The sequence below is a fragment of the Aquarana catesbeiana genome, linkage group LG10, assembly GCF_042186555.1.
Source record: "Aquarana catesbeiana isolate 2022-GZ linkage group LG10, ASM4218655v1, whole genome shotgun sequence".
NCBI lineage: Eukaryota > Metazoa > Chordata > Amphibia > Anura > Ranidae > Aquarana > Aquarana catesbeiana.
This window is the reverse complement of record NC_133333.1, coordinates 160,582,887-160,601,382: the sequence shown is the minus strand read 5'-3', so window position 1 is coordinate 160,601,382 and position 18,496 is coordinate 160,582,887. Positions and strand designations below refer to the sequence as shown.

Here is an 18,496-nt window from a genome sequence, read left to right as displayed (position 1 = left end):
GGCTACATAGGGTGGTGTGCTTCTCAAATCTATTGCCTGTGGGGAGTCATGTGCGACTGACTCATCGAGGAATGTAAGGTAAGAGGCCTCCTGAGCTGTTAGTGAGACCATTTAATAAAGATCTATTCCTGTCTGCAAAAACCGAGGCCTAGTCTCAGACACCTGTAGAGCTCACTGAATGCTGCTGGAACAAGAAGTGGAACACTGGAGTAACTATACACCCAGAGTTACTGGTGGAGTCCCAGGCAATGTGAATATAGGATGTAGCTTCAAGTGGTTCTAAAGGCTGCATTAAGGTAAAAAATCTTTTGTGTGCAGCTCCCCACCCCCACCTTATACTATCCTAAACCTAATTTCAGTTCAGCGCTGTGAGCAAAAGCAATGGCTGTGCTCTTTTCGCTCTCTCCCTCCTCATAGACTCAGAGACAGCAGTGGGTGCCACTGGCGCCTGCTGCTGTCAATCATAGCAAGTGAACAAGGAGTGGGGAGGGAGGCTGAGGTATTCTCTGTGTGCCAGTGGCCACACTGAGTGTGGCTCGGGATAACAAGCCGTTTGCTATGGTGGGCACTCGGCAGGGGGGGGAGAGCTGAGCACTCTGGTGTGGGACTCCAGAAGAGGAGGTTCAAGGCTGCTCTGGGCAAAACCATTGCACAGAGCAGGTAAGTACAACATGTTTGTTCTTTAAAAAAAAAAATTGAGCTTTTACAATTGTAGCACCCTTCTTCGATAGGTGCTAGGATTGGTTAGATTTAGTGCTGGCTCACTGTGTTCAGTGGAGCTGTGTTTTTGTTTGCTAGGGAAGTTTAGTTTGTCTCACTGTAACCAGTGTGGCTGTAATTGTTGTGTTAGGTAAATTTAGTCGCACTCACTGTAACCAGTGCAGCTGCATGTGATTAGTTAGGTCTGCTGAGTGTTTCAGCTGCTGCTAGTTCTGACCGTTTGACTGCTTGACTGCTTTGCAAAGAAATGGAGAATTCTTTGGAGCATAGGCATGCAGCTAGCAGCATGAATATTTATACAGCATTGGCCAATTCCAGGGAGGATTGCCCTGAATGCTTCTGGGAGTCTGTATAAATACTCTGAGACACAGAGCTGCTGGGTCTTTGCCTGCAGAGGGGAAGTCCAGTCTGGAGGGCTTGCTGCTCATGAGGCCTCAGGTTGGAGACCTGAGGGCCTGAATGCTGAAGCTACAGAGCACTGACTGAGGGGCTGTCTGCTGAAGATCTAGTCTACAGTAGTATCACTGGAGAAAGTTGTTGCTTGGAAGTTGGAAGGTGGCAACCAACTGTCCCTGAACATTTTGTAAATACAGACTGCTGTAAGAGATTTTAGAGACTTTTGGGCTGCTGTCACCACTCTTGTGCTAGAGAGTCAGTTGTGTGTGTTTGACCAAAGGGGACATCGGCTGGTGTCCTGAAGAGCTCATTATATCTAGTTCTTTGTGAAGAGACTCTTCTCTTGGTGCTCTAAAGAAAGACCCCTGCTTTTAACTGCTTCTACTACAAGCCAAGTCCACAGTTTGCTATTGCAAGGACTTCTGCTTCAGCTTTTCAGAAAGGAATTTATTGTCCTTAACCCGTACATAGTTTTCATTTTTGGAGTATTCCACTCAATTCCTTCAACCGTATCCCAGTTACTCCAAAAATAAAAACAACAAAAGAACAATATGGTCTTTACACGCATTTACAGGCTGTTACAGTGTTTGCCGTTTCAAATGCCTCTGAACATCCGTCCTGTATGCATTTTTTTGCTTTCCAAAAAATGCTTCTAAACTCAGCTGCCTAGAAATGACTATAAAGACCATGTGTACATGTACTGATAAGATAACATAGAGGAGAGTTCAGGGGCAGCTGAAAAAAACGCCCAACTGCTCCTAAATGTCCATTTACTAGCAGCAGTGGTGTACATGAAGCCTTATTGAGCCAAAGAGTGAGTGTGAAAGTGTGCCTGGCTGCGGGGCAATCTATTGGCCAATTTTCCAGCAGCTTTCTACGGGGGTAGTGCTACGCAATCACTTTAGGTAGAGGAGTATAATGATTCCCCTCCCACTTCAGCTAAGACCTTTGGGCTGAACCACAGACAGTCTTCTACTATTCCAGAGAGGGCTTTACGCACATTCACATTGCTTAGCATGCATGCACTAAATATGAAAAAAATATATCTGCTGCTAGGCAATGGACACCTAGATATTTAAATATTCTAAAGAAACAGTAAGGCTAGGTTCACACTGCAGCCACCTCTGAAAAGTGATCCACTGTGGATCAGTTTTAAGAGGGTAGCTAAGCAGCAGCTTCCAGGCCTGTGGTAGGCAATCCACTTGAATGTTTGTTTTTTTTTTTTTTTTGCTGTGGTTGAGGTGTGGCACCCATTGACTTGAATGGATGAGCCTAACAAAGCCATGACACCTGTCAACTCGACAAACCACATTAAATTTGCTACACCATCTGTACAACCCCCTTCGTCTGTACGTTAGGTTATAGGTTGGCGGTAGGAAGGTGGTAAGAACTTAACATTATTGATCCTTTTAGAGCAAAAGTAGGACTTCCATGAAAAAAAAAAAATCATTGATATAAAAATGCAAATTTAGGGTTCTCTAAAAATGACTTTTTTGTATATATATTTACTTTGTTTTGGTGATAGTGCCTTTAAAGTCTCTTATTTCAAGTAGTGAAACAGTTCTTTAAACTGTAGCTAACCTATAGGATTATTTGTTATACAGAAGCACAAGCAAGCATTTTTTAGCCGATCATATAAAATTGTTAGGGCTAGTTGACTTATACAAGCCCAACTCAGCTAAAAAAGTTAATTGCTCAGCTATATAAAAAAAAACTGCTCTGACTGCAATACTCCTATTTCCCTGCAGTATTTCCTCTAGATGCCCTCAATCTTCCAGGTGCAATCCACCCAGTGTCATTTAAACCACTTAATTTGAGTGTAGGCTATCATGGGCCTATCCCCCACAGTATAATGATGCAAAAAAATGGCAATGACATCATCTTGTAACTGGTGATCCCTGCTTTATTGATTGCTTTATTGACTATTGTCCAGAGTCAGAAAAGAGGCAAATGGGAAGAGGACCACCATAACACTATGTAATCTTCCTGAAGACTTCCATGTATTAAACAAAGAATAAAATATTGGCTGTGGGGCATCCAAGGGTGCAAAGGGAAGGGAACTGAGAAGGGGGAAGGTGAGATCAAAATTGGGCTTGAAGGACTGGGTATCTAAATTTGGTTGCAATGCAAAATGTAAACCATGTTCACAACCTTTATAGTTTCACTATTCCTAAACTCAAATTAATCATGCAATCAAATAAACAAAAAAGCAGGTAATGTTCTAAATACACTGTTATGATGCTTCCATTGGTACAACCAATTGGGACAAACTACTTCATATAAGGACAAACCTGAGTACAGTTCATGCATCTCTTTCTACTCCCCCTCATTGTTCTAATAATGCACAGACAATGAAAAATATACACTCAATTTTATTTTCTTATTTCCTAGGAAGAAAAAATGAGAAAAGAAGAGGAAGAGGCCAAAAAACGTGCTGATGATGACGCCAAGAAGAAAAAAGTACTTTCCAATATGGGTGGACAATTTGGAGGAGGTTATCTAATGAAGGCAAGGCATTAATAAAACTAAATTAATAAGTAATTTAATAATTGGAAATTAATTTTTTTTCAAGCTGCACAACTAAAAAAAACCTCCCCTAGCAAACGGTAAGTACTCTTAAAGCCCAACTTGGGGAATTTTTGAAAATTCTCCCTGCACTTTATTACAGGGGAGAGTAAAAAAACTTTTACTTTTTCGATCTTCATCTCCCCCAGCAGAGAGCGTTCCCCCCGTGGTCTGTAAGTATTTTAAATGACACCAGAGGCCTCTGTCCTCTCTTCTGTTAGCGGTTCAAAAAAAATCTGACACTTTTACATCCAAATTTACCCCGCTGGCATCCATCTTTAATAACCCAATTTTTCCAGCAGGCCTAGACTCCAAAGCCTTTTAAAGTGTAAGTAAACCCCCCTATCGTTTTTTGCCAAGGAAGCTGCCATCTTTGCCTCTGTTTAATCTACAACTGCCATGATGCTGTACATGTGATCAGTTATGACACCAGCCATTGGATGGCTTGACAGTTTGGTTTAGAGCACAACCAATGGGAGTGTTACATTTCCGGCACATGCCTGAAATCAAACAGTTTTATGGATGGGTTTACTTCCGCTTTAATGGTGGCTGAATAAAGGTCTATATCGAATAGAGACTATATCACCCCTAAAGGATCCCTGACAACTAAAAACTGTTCGGATAAATTGGACATGGCCCAAACATAAACCTTTAAGTATCACCAGATTCTCTATTCTTTGCATTCTGTTAAACCATCTGACACCCCACACTTCAAATCCTATGAGAAATTGTGCACACAAGAGGCAGGGGCGGATCCGGGGGGGGGGGAGGCAATGGGTCAATTGCCCCCCTGAGAAAATAGTGTGCAGGCTGTGCTGATGCCGACCCCCCATCAGCAGTTGCTGACACAGGGCAGCGGCGCCGAAACTGACAGGCTCTGTGAAGGGAGTAACACAGGCAGAGCCACAGCTGCGGGGGATTTCCACCCTTCCTTCTCCTCCTTGAGCCCAGCATTCACCTGACAATGCCCTCCTATTGGCTACATTCAGGGGCCAATGGCTGGGAAACTAGCAGCTAGAGGATTATGGGACATGTAGTCCCGGATACCAGCAGGCCCCAGGATGATTCCCTGAGAGGACTGCAGCCCCCAGCATGCTGAGCGGGAGGGGGAAGAGGAAGAGAGGAGAAGCGGGACCATGCAGCTGTCAGGTGGTGGGAGCCAGTGATTCTATTATTATCCTCCAAAGTAAGAACTTAACTCCAGGTGGGGGGAGCGAGGGGGGTGAGGGGGGGCAGGGATGCAGGCTTCCATAGAGGTATAGGACCTTATCACTGGCTAAGTCCACCCTTTTCTCCCCTCCACCTGGCTGCTCCCACCCTTTCCTCCCCTTCACCTGGCTGCTCCCACCCTGTCCTCCCCTCCACCTGGCTGCTCCCACCCTGTCCTCCCCTCCACCTGGCTACATCCACCCTTTCCTCCCCTCCACCTGACTTCTCCCACCCTGTCCTCCCCTCCACCTGGCTACATCCACCCTGTCCTCCCCTCCACCTGGCTGCATCTACCCTGTCCTCCCCTTCTCCTGGCTGCATCTACCCTATCCTCCCCTCCACTTGGCTGCTCCCACCCTGTCCTGCCCTCAACCTGGCTAAACCCACCGTGTCATCCCCTCCACCTGGCTAAACCCACCGTGTCATCCCCTCCACCTGGCTGCTCCCACCCTGTCCTCCCCTCCACCTGGCTGCTCCCACCCTTTCCTCCCCTCCAGCCCTCCAGCTAGCTGCTCCCACCCTTTCCTCCCCTCCACCTGGCTGCTCCCACTCTGTACTCCCCTCCACCTGGCTCAACCCCCAATACTCTTTCAAGACACTGTGTATTTATATGTGTGTGTGTGTGTGTGTGTATATATAATTGCATTTTATAGTTGGCCTCCCTACTTTTGTCCCTGTCCCCCCATGTCCCCCCCCCCTAAATATGAAAGCTGGAGACACCACTGTCTCTCACTGCCCCCCCTGCATCGCCGCATTTCTGCATCCAAAAGAAGACTGCCATTATTGTGCAGGCGCAGGCAGCAGAGAGATGACATCATCTCTCACTGCCCGCCCTCACTCTGAGACAACAGGGACACTGTCACTGGCCACTGGCAGTGACAATCTGCATCGGATAACAGGCGACGTAGCAAGTGACAAGCCCCATCTGAAGGCAGATGACGGTGGCAAGTGACACGCTCAGGGCTCCCACTGATTCTGCATTATGGTGAGTTGAACAATTCAATTTTATATTACAATGTAATAAGAGAAATAATGTGCTTCAATCATCCTGACACCATATTAACCATGCTGCCATGATTGAAGCGCCAACACCAGCCATTTCCCCCACAAATTGCCCGCAAAATTTTTGTCAGTGCCCCTCCTGAGATTAGACTCTGGATCCGCCCCTGACAAGAGGAGGGTCAGGGGGGAGGAACTTCCACAATATATTGGCTTTTATTGGAAGAACCAAGCTTATTATTATATATCACGGCTTAGGACACAGATCTCAATAACACCTCAACAATGGTATAAAAAGTACATAGAGTAAAATTACAGTGACAAACCCGCGCTTGCCACTCCTACAATTTTTAAAATAATCAAATAACACAAACTAAACCAGTGGCAGCAAACATAAAGCCTGTGTTCCCACATCTACTAGTAAATGAAACAAATATGGACATGGATGAGCGAGTTTGGGGTGGAGGAACTTGACTGGCCTGCACAGAGTCCTGACTTCAACCCGATAGAAGACCTTTGGGAAAAATTAGAGCGGAGACTGCGAGCCTGGCCTTCTCGTCCAACATCAGTGCCCGACCTCACAAATGTGCTTCTGGAAGGATGGTCAAACATCCCCATAGACACACTCCTAAACCTTATGGACAGCCTTCCCAGAAAAGTTGAAGCTGTTATAGCCGCAAAGGGTGGGCCAACTCAATATTGAACCCTACGGACTAAGACTGGGATGCCATTAAAGTTCATGTGTGTGTAAAGGCAGGCGTCACAATACTTTTGACAATATAGTATATACGGTATATGCTGCACCAGCATATATATGTGCCAATTAGTTATACACATATTCATTTCACAAACAGTACATACATTATTTGCAAGGCATACTAAATGTCTTTATTGTTCTGGCGAACTTGAAGAAACACAATGGTACCTGGTCCCTTCCCAGTCTCCTCACTATTATGTTTTAAAGGTTGCAACCATCGGGTTACATTGTTTCATATATGGTGGGAAGGCCCTAAGTTTAGGAGATTTTGTAATGGCTTCTTTGCTCTTATTCACAGAGTCATAGGCTTACAAATCACGAAAAACTCTCACTATGCACTACTAAATGAATTGGTCAAGGATATACCCCACACAGCTCTCAGAGGCTATTTTTTTCTGCTCTCAACTAAAATCTCTATTGCAAAAAAACTGCATAACTCCCAACATCTCATTCACTTTAAAAATAGCTAACATCTCTTGAAGCTTAACTCATGAAAAGCTAACAAGCATTCAAAATGAGCAATTAAATAATGAGCAATAAAAATATTTGGAACCCCCGAGTTCAATACCAACAAGCTATATTACCCCCTTTACTAAAAAGCAGAAGCCCTGGTGGTAGTAAGTTAACATGGTCTGAACATTTCTTTCATCTTTACTTTTTCCTTTCTTTCTTTGACTGTTGTCAAAGGTGTCAGTACTTTCTTGGTCTTGAGGGTCTATAAGTTATTGATATTATCTAATATAAATCTATTGTTAAGACCCTGAGATCTGAGTGCACCTGTAAGGCTGGCCATACATGGTTCAGGTTCTTTTTTTTTTGTTCAACCAGATCCGATTCCCCCATCCACTCATTTGAGGTGGATGGGGTAATCACTCCAGCTGTACTACTGTATTGTATTTTCTTGGCAGACGCCTTCCCCACTGTCAGATGGCATTGATCAGTGGCCCGTGGTACACAGGGGCCCAGGTTACCTGGTGTGTGTTCCTTGAGGGTGTCAGCTGCCACCACTAGGAGGGCGATTCCTTTTTACTAGTCACCACCTGCTCCTGTGCTGACCAGGTTTGCACAGATACTACATCTTCATCTTCCTCTCCAAAGTTGCTTAACCCAGGACATCACAATTCCTTTGTTGGCTTAGACAAGGATGAAGCATTACATGACTGTGCTTTAAACTTTATTTAACAATCAAACAGGATATAAACAGTTCCACAAGTTGGTATTCAGTTTACTGCACAGGATATAAACAAATTCCACATACTGGCAAATCGTTGCAAGATAAAAGTTATACATCGTGGCAATGAGAGCAACAAGTCCATCCAGCTCTACAAGAGGGTGTGCTGTGGTGCTACCTTCAAGCTAGTATGTTCTTTACAGGCCCTAGGACCAAACACTTTTCTTTCTCAGGCCTCCAGGGGGAGCTATTCTCCTTTACAGCTGTACCCTGCTGTCTCTGCTGATGATAAATACCTGAATTAGCTCCTCCCCTCCAAACGTAAAGGTAAAGGACTGGGCTAAACCAGAGGACACACCTCCTGAGGGGAGTGGCCACAAATTAAACTGGGGAAACCTGTCTAAAAGATTAATAGTGAAACAAGTTTCAGGCTTCTGAAAAAAAGCATTATACTTAAAGAGTAAGTTTACCTTTGCACATGAAAAATGAGACAACCATGGATGAATTACATATAATATGATACACTTAATTTACATTTGTGACCTCCAGTATCTTATTGTTTCATGATGAATGTGTATGTGCTGCTGGGGGCAATAAAGCTGCATGAGCAAAGCACAGGTTCTTTTTAAATGCTTCATCTTTTCACAGGCAGAGCAGAAGAGAGGAAAGAGACAGACAGGACGTGAAATGAAAAGAAAGATGCTGAGCGAGAGACATAAACCTTTATGTATTGATCACATGAATGAAAATCAGCTAAGGTACTTATGTGTGTATATCTGTCAAGTCTCACTGCACTGCTGTGTAGGGTTGCCACCTTTTCTTCAGTCAAACCCGAACACTTTAGCGGCGCACAGTAATTTTGTTTTGTAGTATAAACTATACATACATGTTGCTATTAAATAACATTTCTAATCATATGACGTTAATAACAAGAGTCCCCCTTTACATCAGAGTCTACAGAGTTCCCCTTTTACATTTGAACTCGCAGAGTTCCCTTTCACTGTAAGGGGGAACTCTGCAGACTCTGTTGTAAGGGAGAACTATGGGGCCTCTAACATAAGCAATGCTCTGGAAATCATGGTTTAAGAAGGGACACTGAGAACTCTGATGTACGGAGAAGACTCTGATGTAAGGGGAAACACTGTGGCCTTTAGTGTAAAGGGGAACTCTGATGTAAGGGGTGCTCTGAGAACCCTGATTTGCCTTAGTGTACTTACTCAGATGCAGGAGAGAGAAGAGGGGAGACTTCAGTCACAGACAGGGATGGATGGTGAGCTCACTCACCCCTTGGCAGTTAGCACCTCTCATCCAGATGTATCTGAGGCTGCTGGACTTCAAATTTCCAGACCCAGCTTTCCTATTCTGAGGCACAGCGCTGGGTATTGGAGTATGGGCAGACACAGAGGGGTAGGGGTGGGGGGAAGAGGTGCAGATCAAGCCCTCTTCTCCCGTCTGTGTGTTTGGGGGGAGGGTTGTTAGTGCTGGCTTTGGACAGTGTGAAAGAGTGTAACAGAAACTCTCAGCTCAACTGCAGCCAACAACCCTGCTGGGAAGCCATAGTCCAGTCTAAATAATGTGTCCGGGTTTCAGGCAGTCTGAAACCTGGACACACAATTCCAAACCCGAACTGTCCGGGTGAATCCTGGACAGGTGGCAACCCTACTGCTGTGACAGCTACACAGCTCAGCAGGATATCTTAATATATCAAGAAAAATATAATTTACACCATGTGCTATAACTAAGCGTCCTGCAGGTAGAACCAATTATTTTCTACAAACAAATTACACACTTTTTTCCTGTTTGCAGATTATGATTTGCAGTAGTAGCTGTAATTATATAAGGCAGGGAGTTGGGAAAATGCACTTGGCAAATAAAATTTATATCAATTAATATTTTTGTCCATTCAAAGAAGAACTTAGTAAATCTAAGTAGAATATAGTGCTTATCAGCATGCTTATCCATAAAGGATATCCAAAAAGACATAAAGAGGAACTCAACTGTGGAAGCTGTGCCCAGAAAAGGCAAGCAGAGGACAAAGGACTAGTCACCAGTATTGCTCTAGGCTCCCTGTAGCTGATCTATTTCCCATTATAGCGCTCACCTCTGGTGGAGTCACTCAATTGTTCAGGTCTTCTGTCCTGCTCCAGTGATGATCCACCCAGAACTGACCAAAGTTCCTCACTACACTGTTGCCCAAAATCCACACCTGGGGCCCCCTCCCAAGCCCACATGTATTTATGTATGTACTACTATGTTTTTTTATTGCAGCCATTCCTGTCACAGAGGGTGGATGTCAATCTGTAATTGAATCCTGGAGGGACACACACCACCAGTGATGTATGAGGGGTGGGGCCTATTAATGAGGACGGTCCTGATTGTGTATTTAAACATATATAAATGTATTGTGGGTCCTTTGCTCTTTGCCTCTAAGGAAGAGGTTTCTCCCTTGAAACGCATCAGCCTAGCCATGGCGGATGCCATCTGGTCTCTTTGCATCTCTGGAGCATTTCAGCAGTCCTAGAAGCAACTTGTTTACAATATGCTTTGACATGTGTATATACAACATAAATTTGTGAGTATCTTCTGTGCAACTTTTTATTCTTTAATAAATGTTTATAAAGGAATTGCACTAGGTCGGTGCGCCCTTCCCTTGTTTTCGTTGTCTTCCCGAAACCAAGTGCTCCTCTTCATGTAGGGTCATGAACATCATCTGTTTCCCTCACAAGATTTGGAACAGTTGCTGTCTCCATCTTACCCTTTGCACACAGAGCCCAACTTTCAGACAGCTCCCTTAGTGTCACTATCACAGGCATGAATGCAAGGCCATACTCTGAGCCTATGTGTAATGGGTCCTAGCACATGACACACTTGTCCACCAACTTGAGCTATCAGCATTAAAATCCATGCAGGGATCCTAGAACAGAACACAGCAGCAGCATCAGCCCCTAGGCAGCACCCCTTTGCACGCCAGGCAGCAGCCACATGACCCAAAGCAATGTCAATCGCCAGGACAGCAGCCTGTGCACTCCAGCAATTCTCCCTCTTCCAGCCCACCACAGGTATCGGCTTGGTACCCATCTCCCTCTGTCCATTATTACAGCCCTCCTAGTCTTATTGCTCCCAGCATTGGCTTCCATATAATTTTTTCTCCTTCCAATCACACCCCCTGATCCCGAGGCACCCTGGGAGATGTAATCCCTCTCTTTCTCTCTCCTGTGCCCAGACCATGCCTTGAGGACTACATTCCCCAGCAGCCCGTGTGCTCATATTTCTCAGTCTCTGTTGTGGAAGGAGCTTTCATTTGCTGTGGAAGCCAGTGATAATCCTGCTCCCTCTTTCCCTTCAGCTCAGTCCAAGGGGGGAGATAACACAAGTTGCAGTGTGGGTTGTCTCCTCTCAAAGTCCAGGCTGTGCGGATGCTGCTCCTTGAAGGGCCACTGACTAGGCTTCACACTCCTTCCACCTATGTTCCTTCATAATATGTGTACACACAAATATAACCAAACAAAAATAACACGAATTCAATCAAAATTAAACACACTTATTTTGTGAGGTTAGACTGATTTTGTGTCATTTTCCAGCAAAGGCAGCAGGCAGTAGAAACTCCCACCAACGTCTGTCAAGAGATGGGCTAAGGGTGTAATTTACTGGTACGAAAATGTTATGTACTTATGCATCAGGATGGTTGTTTACTGTGGCAATGATTTCTTCCATACTGTTTCCTGGCGGGGTCGTAGGTTAATCTCTTAGAGGGACGAATCAGTCTCTTGATCCTTTGTGCTCTAGGTTCAGGTGTGTCTGGAGTGGAAGGTTCTGTTTCAGGCTCAAAGGGTGGTAGAGGGCACTTCAAATTCACAGATTGGCTCAATAGAGGTTTTTTCCTGTTTTTTCCATGCTTACCTATGGCACAGTCTCTGGAGCGTTAGGCCTAAGAGTTCTGGAGCAGTTCTCTGTGGTGTCCATATGCTCAGATGACCACAACCATTCCACAGTAAAGTCCTTTGTGGGTCATTGTTGATGCTACTTTCTGGTTGTGGTTTCCCTCGCAGATGATAAGCAGTTGTCCATGACTTTTGGATTCCCACATTGTCCAACAACTCCTTGACAAATTTAGTTTCAAAGTCTTTCCCTTGATCAGAGTGGAATCTATGAACAACTTTTCCTCTGGAACTTTGGCAACAGCTGAAGCTGTTTCACCTTTTATTGTGAGAGCTTTGGGTATAACGTGCGGTCAGCCACCACAAAGATGTTCACCTGCCCACTTGTATCAGGCTCCAAACACAGAAAAACAATGCACACCAACTCCATGGGACCCTAACTTTGAAGGTGGCCCATTTTGGCAGTTCTGCAAGGCAGAATCTTTCTCTTTATACAAAGTACACAGCGGGGGTCAGCAACCTGTAGATCGCGATCTACCAGTTGCTCTTGATCAGGTGATCGGTAGATCACAGTCTGAGCTTGCTGAACCACAATCCCAGAGCATCAGGGTACAATGCAGGGGGGCTACTTGTAAAGTAGGAGCTGTAGTAGGGAGCAAGATCCGCATAGACCGATGCCTCCTCTGTAGTGCCAGCTCCTGTCCCATGTCCCTATTATCCCGGCTAGCTGTCTACAGAGTGGTGCCAGCAGCTGGAAAGAAGAGATGTTCAGGTCAGTGTGAAGCAATACACTGGGTATAAAAGCAAGGTTGTGGTGTTTTCTCACCACCTGCTTTAGCCCCTTGGACCCCGCAGAAGCATGCAGTTGCGGGGCGCTTGCAGAGTGGCCCCATTTACTTGAATGGGCCACAATTGGCAGGCGGTAGCACCCACCAAAAGCAACAGGGAGCTTAATTCCTACTGCAGCATGTGTACACCTTTGGCTGCTGCCGCAGCAGCTAAAGGGGGTAGGGATTGGGGGTGGTAAACTGTGACTCAACTGCAGGGTTTTACCACCCCCCAACTTTATGTATGAACGAGCCCTAATGGTACCAATGCCGAATGTAACTTAGGGCTCATTCACAAGTGTAGCAGGCACTTCTGGTCCTGTGAAAAGCAATACAAGTGTGTTTGACAGCTGGTGAGATAAAATGTTGCCTCCTCGCCAGCTGATTTAAACCCATGATTGCTATGCAATGCATGCGATTGTGGCACGGTAGTACAGCAATTAGAGGCTTAAATCAGGTGTGAGGAGGCAACACTGAGCCCGGTGATCTTTGACTTCTACCTTAGTGTTTAGGTAGATCTCCACCTCTTTAAGTTTGCCTACCCCTGGTATACAGGAATGATGGTAGCTCTCAACCTCAGCTCTCATGCAACATCAGTAGAACAGGTCTCTAACTAGTTTGAAGCCCCTTTTCAGTCTGGATTGGGTGAACTCTCAGTATAAGTAAGCAGATGTCTCCATCTGAGCCATTCCCGACATGCTTGCCTCAGAAGTTGCTGTGATTTTGGTGGCTAGTAGAGTCATGATTTCCATCCTTTAGGATACCTGCGTTTGAAACTTACTCATAGGTAATGCCAGTTGCACTTGACATTTTAATTCCAGCAAACAGTTCTGACCCTGTGCTTTACCCTTATTCATTGAGCGTGGCTTTTACTTGCACCATTTTTATTAACTCAGGATCTTTCAGGCACTCACTGACTTCTGCGCTTTATTTGTATCTTAAAAGGGATGTACATGTTGTCTCCCTCTGGTGTAGAACCTTGTCCAGACATCTCGTGTACTCTGACAACTTTTCTCATTTCCTCAAATAGGTGTGATTGAACTGGTACATAAGGTCTGAGGCCTTTTCTGGCCACCTAAACACTTTCCTGCAAAATATTAAGGCAGTCATAGGTGATGCAGACTAGCTGACTGAGTTGAGTTATCTTCCATCTGCTGGGTCTCAGGGACATTCCTTTCATCCAGTGACTACAAGGCCTGCTCCATCCACTCCTAAAAGCTTTCTTCTCCAGTGGGTACCAGCTGAAGGCCTAAGAAAGTCATCCGCGTCCAGTAGCCAGATTAAGTGTAGGAAGTGCAATTCTTTTGGCAATTTGCTGTGAAGTCTCCTAGAGCATAATGATCTCAGGCCCTATGGACCATGGCCATTGACATTGGCACAGATTCCCTCTGTAGATGCTGACTGACTTGTACACATTTAGGTTTGCATGTTGGTGTTCCTATCTGTACCTGTTGGACTTCAATGTCCCTTTTTATCTGTAGGTTCATCCTTTGGAAGCAGGCTGGAAGGTCTTTCCTCCACTCTAGCAGCTCATAGGTGTAAAATGTCCATGGATCCATGTTCTTACAAGCACTAAGAGGCCAGTCCCTGTTGGACCAATCAAATTTTGATCAGTGCATGGCCAGCTTTGAAAGCTTTGTATATATAGGCAAATTGGTTATAGTGTGTTAAATTGTATGAACTAGCAGTTAGGTTGAGTAAAACATGTTAGGGGGTGGAGGTTCAAGTTGATCTGTTTGTTTACCTAAATGATAAATAAAACCTTTACTGTGGCTTTTTACAATAGAGTACAGCGTCCTCCCCTTCTTCTATGTGGTATGCCTATGAAGAAGATTCCAGACTGCTAGTGAGTCTGCACTCATAGTCAGAGGTGTTGGGGCAGAATATTTGTAGTGGAGCAGTGGACTCTTCTTTTTAGGGCCCCTTCAATGTTACACATACTAATGCTGGTCATAAATATAATCATAAACAATCAAATAGTCAACGATTCTATAATTTAAAATGATCTTTTGCTTGTTCATAACAATTGTTCACCACAAAAAAAGAGATATGTAGCACCCTCTACCATCAGGTAGGTGCTAGTAATAAGATTTTTACTGGATAGAATGTCAGTACAGGTAAATTTAGGCAGGCCTATGCTGCAAGCTAGGCCTGTCTGTTTTGATCTGGGGGTTGGGAGTGGTTAGTGTAGCAGTGGGTGTGACCACCTGTGCTCTAGTTCTGAGGCGCCTCCCCTGCTTCCAGGGAGAGTGTTCTGGAAGAGGGGCAGAGCCTGGGACTGGAGTGGCAGGCAGCTCATGTGGGAGCCCTGACCAATCCCCAACTGGTATTGGCAGGGGGCGGGCCTCCTACATAAGCTGAGGTAACATGCCACTGGGGGGAGTTGTCGGCTGAGTGAAGTGGAGAATGAAATACTAGACAGCAGCAGGAGGGCACCCCCATCTGATCGCAGGAGGAGGCCCGGGGAGAACTGTAAGGGAACTTTGCCTTTACACGGTCATTGGCAATGTCCTTATCATTACACGGTGAACGATAAGAAACTCCGGGAGCAGAGGGGCAGGTGAAGCTGTCGGGACTTATGATCCGGTCAAGTTCTCCATCAAGGACTCAGAGAAAGGTCAGTGAGTGTACCACAGTGGAGGGCTGGATGTGCCAGGAAGTCTGTGAGGGAACTTTGCTTTTACACGGTCATTAGCAAAGTCCTCGTCATCAATGATGAGGAGTCCTGGATCAGAGGAGAGACTGTGGGGATATGTGTCAAATCGATGTGGCCTGAGTGCACAGGATTTGCAAGCTGGGCTGGCTGGGAACAGTAGTCCACCATCCAACATGTGCTTTTAAACTACTAGGCCTCCGGGGAGAGGTGCTGCAGGCCTTTGGCCTAGTAGCAGCGAGCAACCTGAGCAAGCTTAAGGAACTATTCAGAGTGGGACCTTCTTGCTTACAGAAGAAGATGTGACGTACATTACACTGACAATCACAGGATAAGTTTGTGCAGGAGGAGAGGGTTTCTGGGAACATCGCCCTTACACGGTCAAGAGCGATGTCCTCATCCTTACACGGTAATGGGTGAGGAAATTCTGGAAGCAATAGTCTGCAGGAGTTAAGCAGAGGAGGAGCAGGAGTCTGCATGGTGATGCAGGGAAAGGAGCAATAGTCTGCATGGTGATGCAGGGAAAAAGACTGTGACTGTTAAACTTGCACATCTTTTCTTCAGGCTCAAATTAAGTGCTAATCTACAAAACTCTTTAAAATATGATGGCAAAGATAACCTGTTCTATGGGCATTCCATATACCCCTTTCCCCAACCAAGTTGTATCCACGGCTGGTGCAAGGATTTTTATCACCCTAGGCGAAACCTCATTTTGCCCCCCTGGCTCCACCCCTAACTCCACCCCTTTGTCCTGCCCATGTATACCCCGCCTTTTTAATGAAGCACCCATCAAATGCAACCTCACCAGCACCCATCAATGCAGCCTCACCAGCGCCCATCAATGCAGCCTCACCAGCGTCCATCAAATGCAGCCCACCAGCGCCCATCAATGCAGCCTACCCATGCCCATCAATGAATGTTTACTTGTTTCCATTCAGTCGGGACACAGACACAGTCCTCTGCCACCTCTGCGACTCTGATATGGGCAAACAAGGTGGTGGCTGATGCTGAGACCTAGTTGCTTGCTGCAGAGAGAAGAGAGTATGAACGCCAGTGGCTGGGCGCCCTTGGCAGCAGTGCACCCTAGGAGGCTGCCTAGTTTGCCTAGTGGTAGCACCGGCCCTGGTTGTATCCCCCAATAAACAAAAACAAAACAGAGCAAATGACTTTTCATTGTCTCTGCAAGTGATGTATGGAGTCTGGCAGTGGGTTGATATGGTGGATGTTTGTTACTAGTGGCAACTACACCGCTACAGATAGAATTTGTCAAATTTGATTTGATTTTTTTGTCAGGATTAATATTTTATTTATTGTTTGACTCTCCCATTTATTGTGGATGATTTCTCAAATGTATGATTTGTTATTGTCAGATTTATGATAATCAATAGTGATGAGTGACTGTGCTTAGGTTCCATTTATGGTCCAGTTATTGAACACATTAAAAATATGTATTTTTTCACCAAGAAGAATAGAGCTAAACGTTATACTGACTCCATACACAATAATTAAAAAAAAAGTGCAAGAAAGACACCGGGCAGCTTTTAATATCAAAATCAACGTTAGAGACTCCACGCACAATATACCTGCACTTTTACTAGGCTTTGGTAATAGGGAGTGACTAGGCAGACTTTAATCAAGAAATCATGGTTAGAGTACACTATTTCAGGGAGGCAATTGCCACAAATATTTTTGAGTGATGGAAAAATGGAACAGGCCAAACAATAGGAATCAAAGAGCATAATTTAGCCTGCAGCAAACACTAACTTTTTCAAGTGAGAAGCAACACTGGAAACATTATATGCGGCACCTTTTTTGGTGCCAGAGTCACTACTCACAGTCACTAGCATTAGAGCAGATTGTTTTTGATGCAATGTTGGTTGATATTTGTGATACACAAGATACAATGTTGGTACATAATTAGTCCAAACATTGAAAAAGTCTCACATGTATCCTTATACTCAGGAGGAGCAGCAGAATTTGATGTGTTTTGGGGCATGGTGACTTCAAGACTCACCATGCCTTTTAAAAATACCTTTGGGTGTCTGCATTTTAAGATGCTGTCATTTTGTGGACGTTTCTCCTGCCCTGTCACTCCAGGGCCTCCAAACCTGTCATAGTCAGGAAAGTAGATTTTTTTTGCCCCTTGAGGCCGGGTTCACACCTATGCGAATTAGATGCAGGTTTCTCCGCATCCAATTGGCATAGCAGGAGAATGTGACTGGCTCCCTATGGAGCCGGTTCACATACCTCCGTTGCGGCTGTGGAGTGCACTGCACAGAAGCGCTGTGCAGCTTTGGCTCCGTTTCAGGGTCGAATTCAGGCATAGAATCGACCCTGATACGTCCCTGAAACGGGGGAACAGGGCCGCACAGCGCTCATGTGCTATCCGCAGCGGGTTACAATGTGAACCCGGCCCGAAAGCTGAAGGTGTTCCTTTTGGCCCCTCTATGCAGCTAGGCTGCAAAAACGCTTCACATATGCAGTATCCTCATACTCAGGAGAAATATCAGAGAGTGTTTTAGAGAGTGTATCCTCATACTCAGGAGAAATATCAGAGAGTGTTTTAGAGAGTGTATCCTCATACTCAGGAGAAATATCAGAGAGTGTTTTAGAGAGTGTATCCTCATACTCAGGAGAAATATCAGAGAGTGTTTTAGGGTTTAAATATAAGTATGCCCATGATGTGTGTGAGAAATATCGTAATAATTGACAGTTGACTGTAAAAAAATATATATTTTTAGGGCTGCAGAAATTAACGATAAATTCCTTGATTAATCGTTAATTTTTTTGATCAATCAAAATTTTTCTGATCGGTAGGCTGCCTGCCCCGGGGCTGCTTTGGGCCAAGCTGTGGCTGCAGCACAGAGCTCCGCTCCCTCCTGCTCCTCCTCCACTATATGTCATACACATTCTGCGGGCATCTCCCGCTGTGTGTCTGGGAGCTGAGTGTGAAAACTTTGGCCGTGCTGTAAGAAAAGTCCCGCCCTCCTCCTAGATCAGCTCGTGTGATAGACGCAGTGATCTAGGAGGAGGGCGGGACTTTTCTCACAGCGCGGCCAAAGTTTTCACACTCAGCTCCGAGACACACAGCGGGAGATGCCCGCAGACTGTGTAATCCAGGCACAGGCACTGACTACAGGGAGGCTGTGATTATGGGCACGGAGAGACTGCATTATGGGCACGGTGAGACTGCATTATGGGCAAGGTGAGGCTGCCATTAAAGGCACGGCGAGACTGCGATTATGGGCACGGTGAGACAGCACTTTGGACACGGTGAGACAGCTTTATGGGCACGGTGAGACTGCGATTATAGGCACGGCG

At 45.3% G+C, this 18,496-nt stretch overlaps 1 protein-coding gene across 4 annotated transcripts in view; it reads left to right on the top strand.

The window, feature by feature from the left end:
* The window catches only part of TNNT1 (troponin T1, slow skeletal type), a 78,474-nt gene that overhangs the window by 44,496 nt on the left and 15,482 nt on the right, over positions 1–18,496 (top strand). For all 4 annotated transcript variants that reach the window (XM_073601303.1, XM_073601300.1, XM_073601301.1 and 1 more), the window contains exons 6-7: positions 3,508–3,624; positions 8,466–8,575. In XM_073601303.1, the coding sequence (XP_073457404.1) occupies positions 3,508–3,624; positions 8,466–8,575 (227 nt within the window). The remainder of the gene's footprint in view (positions 1–3,507; positions 3,625–8,465; positions 8,576–18,496) is intronic.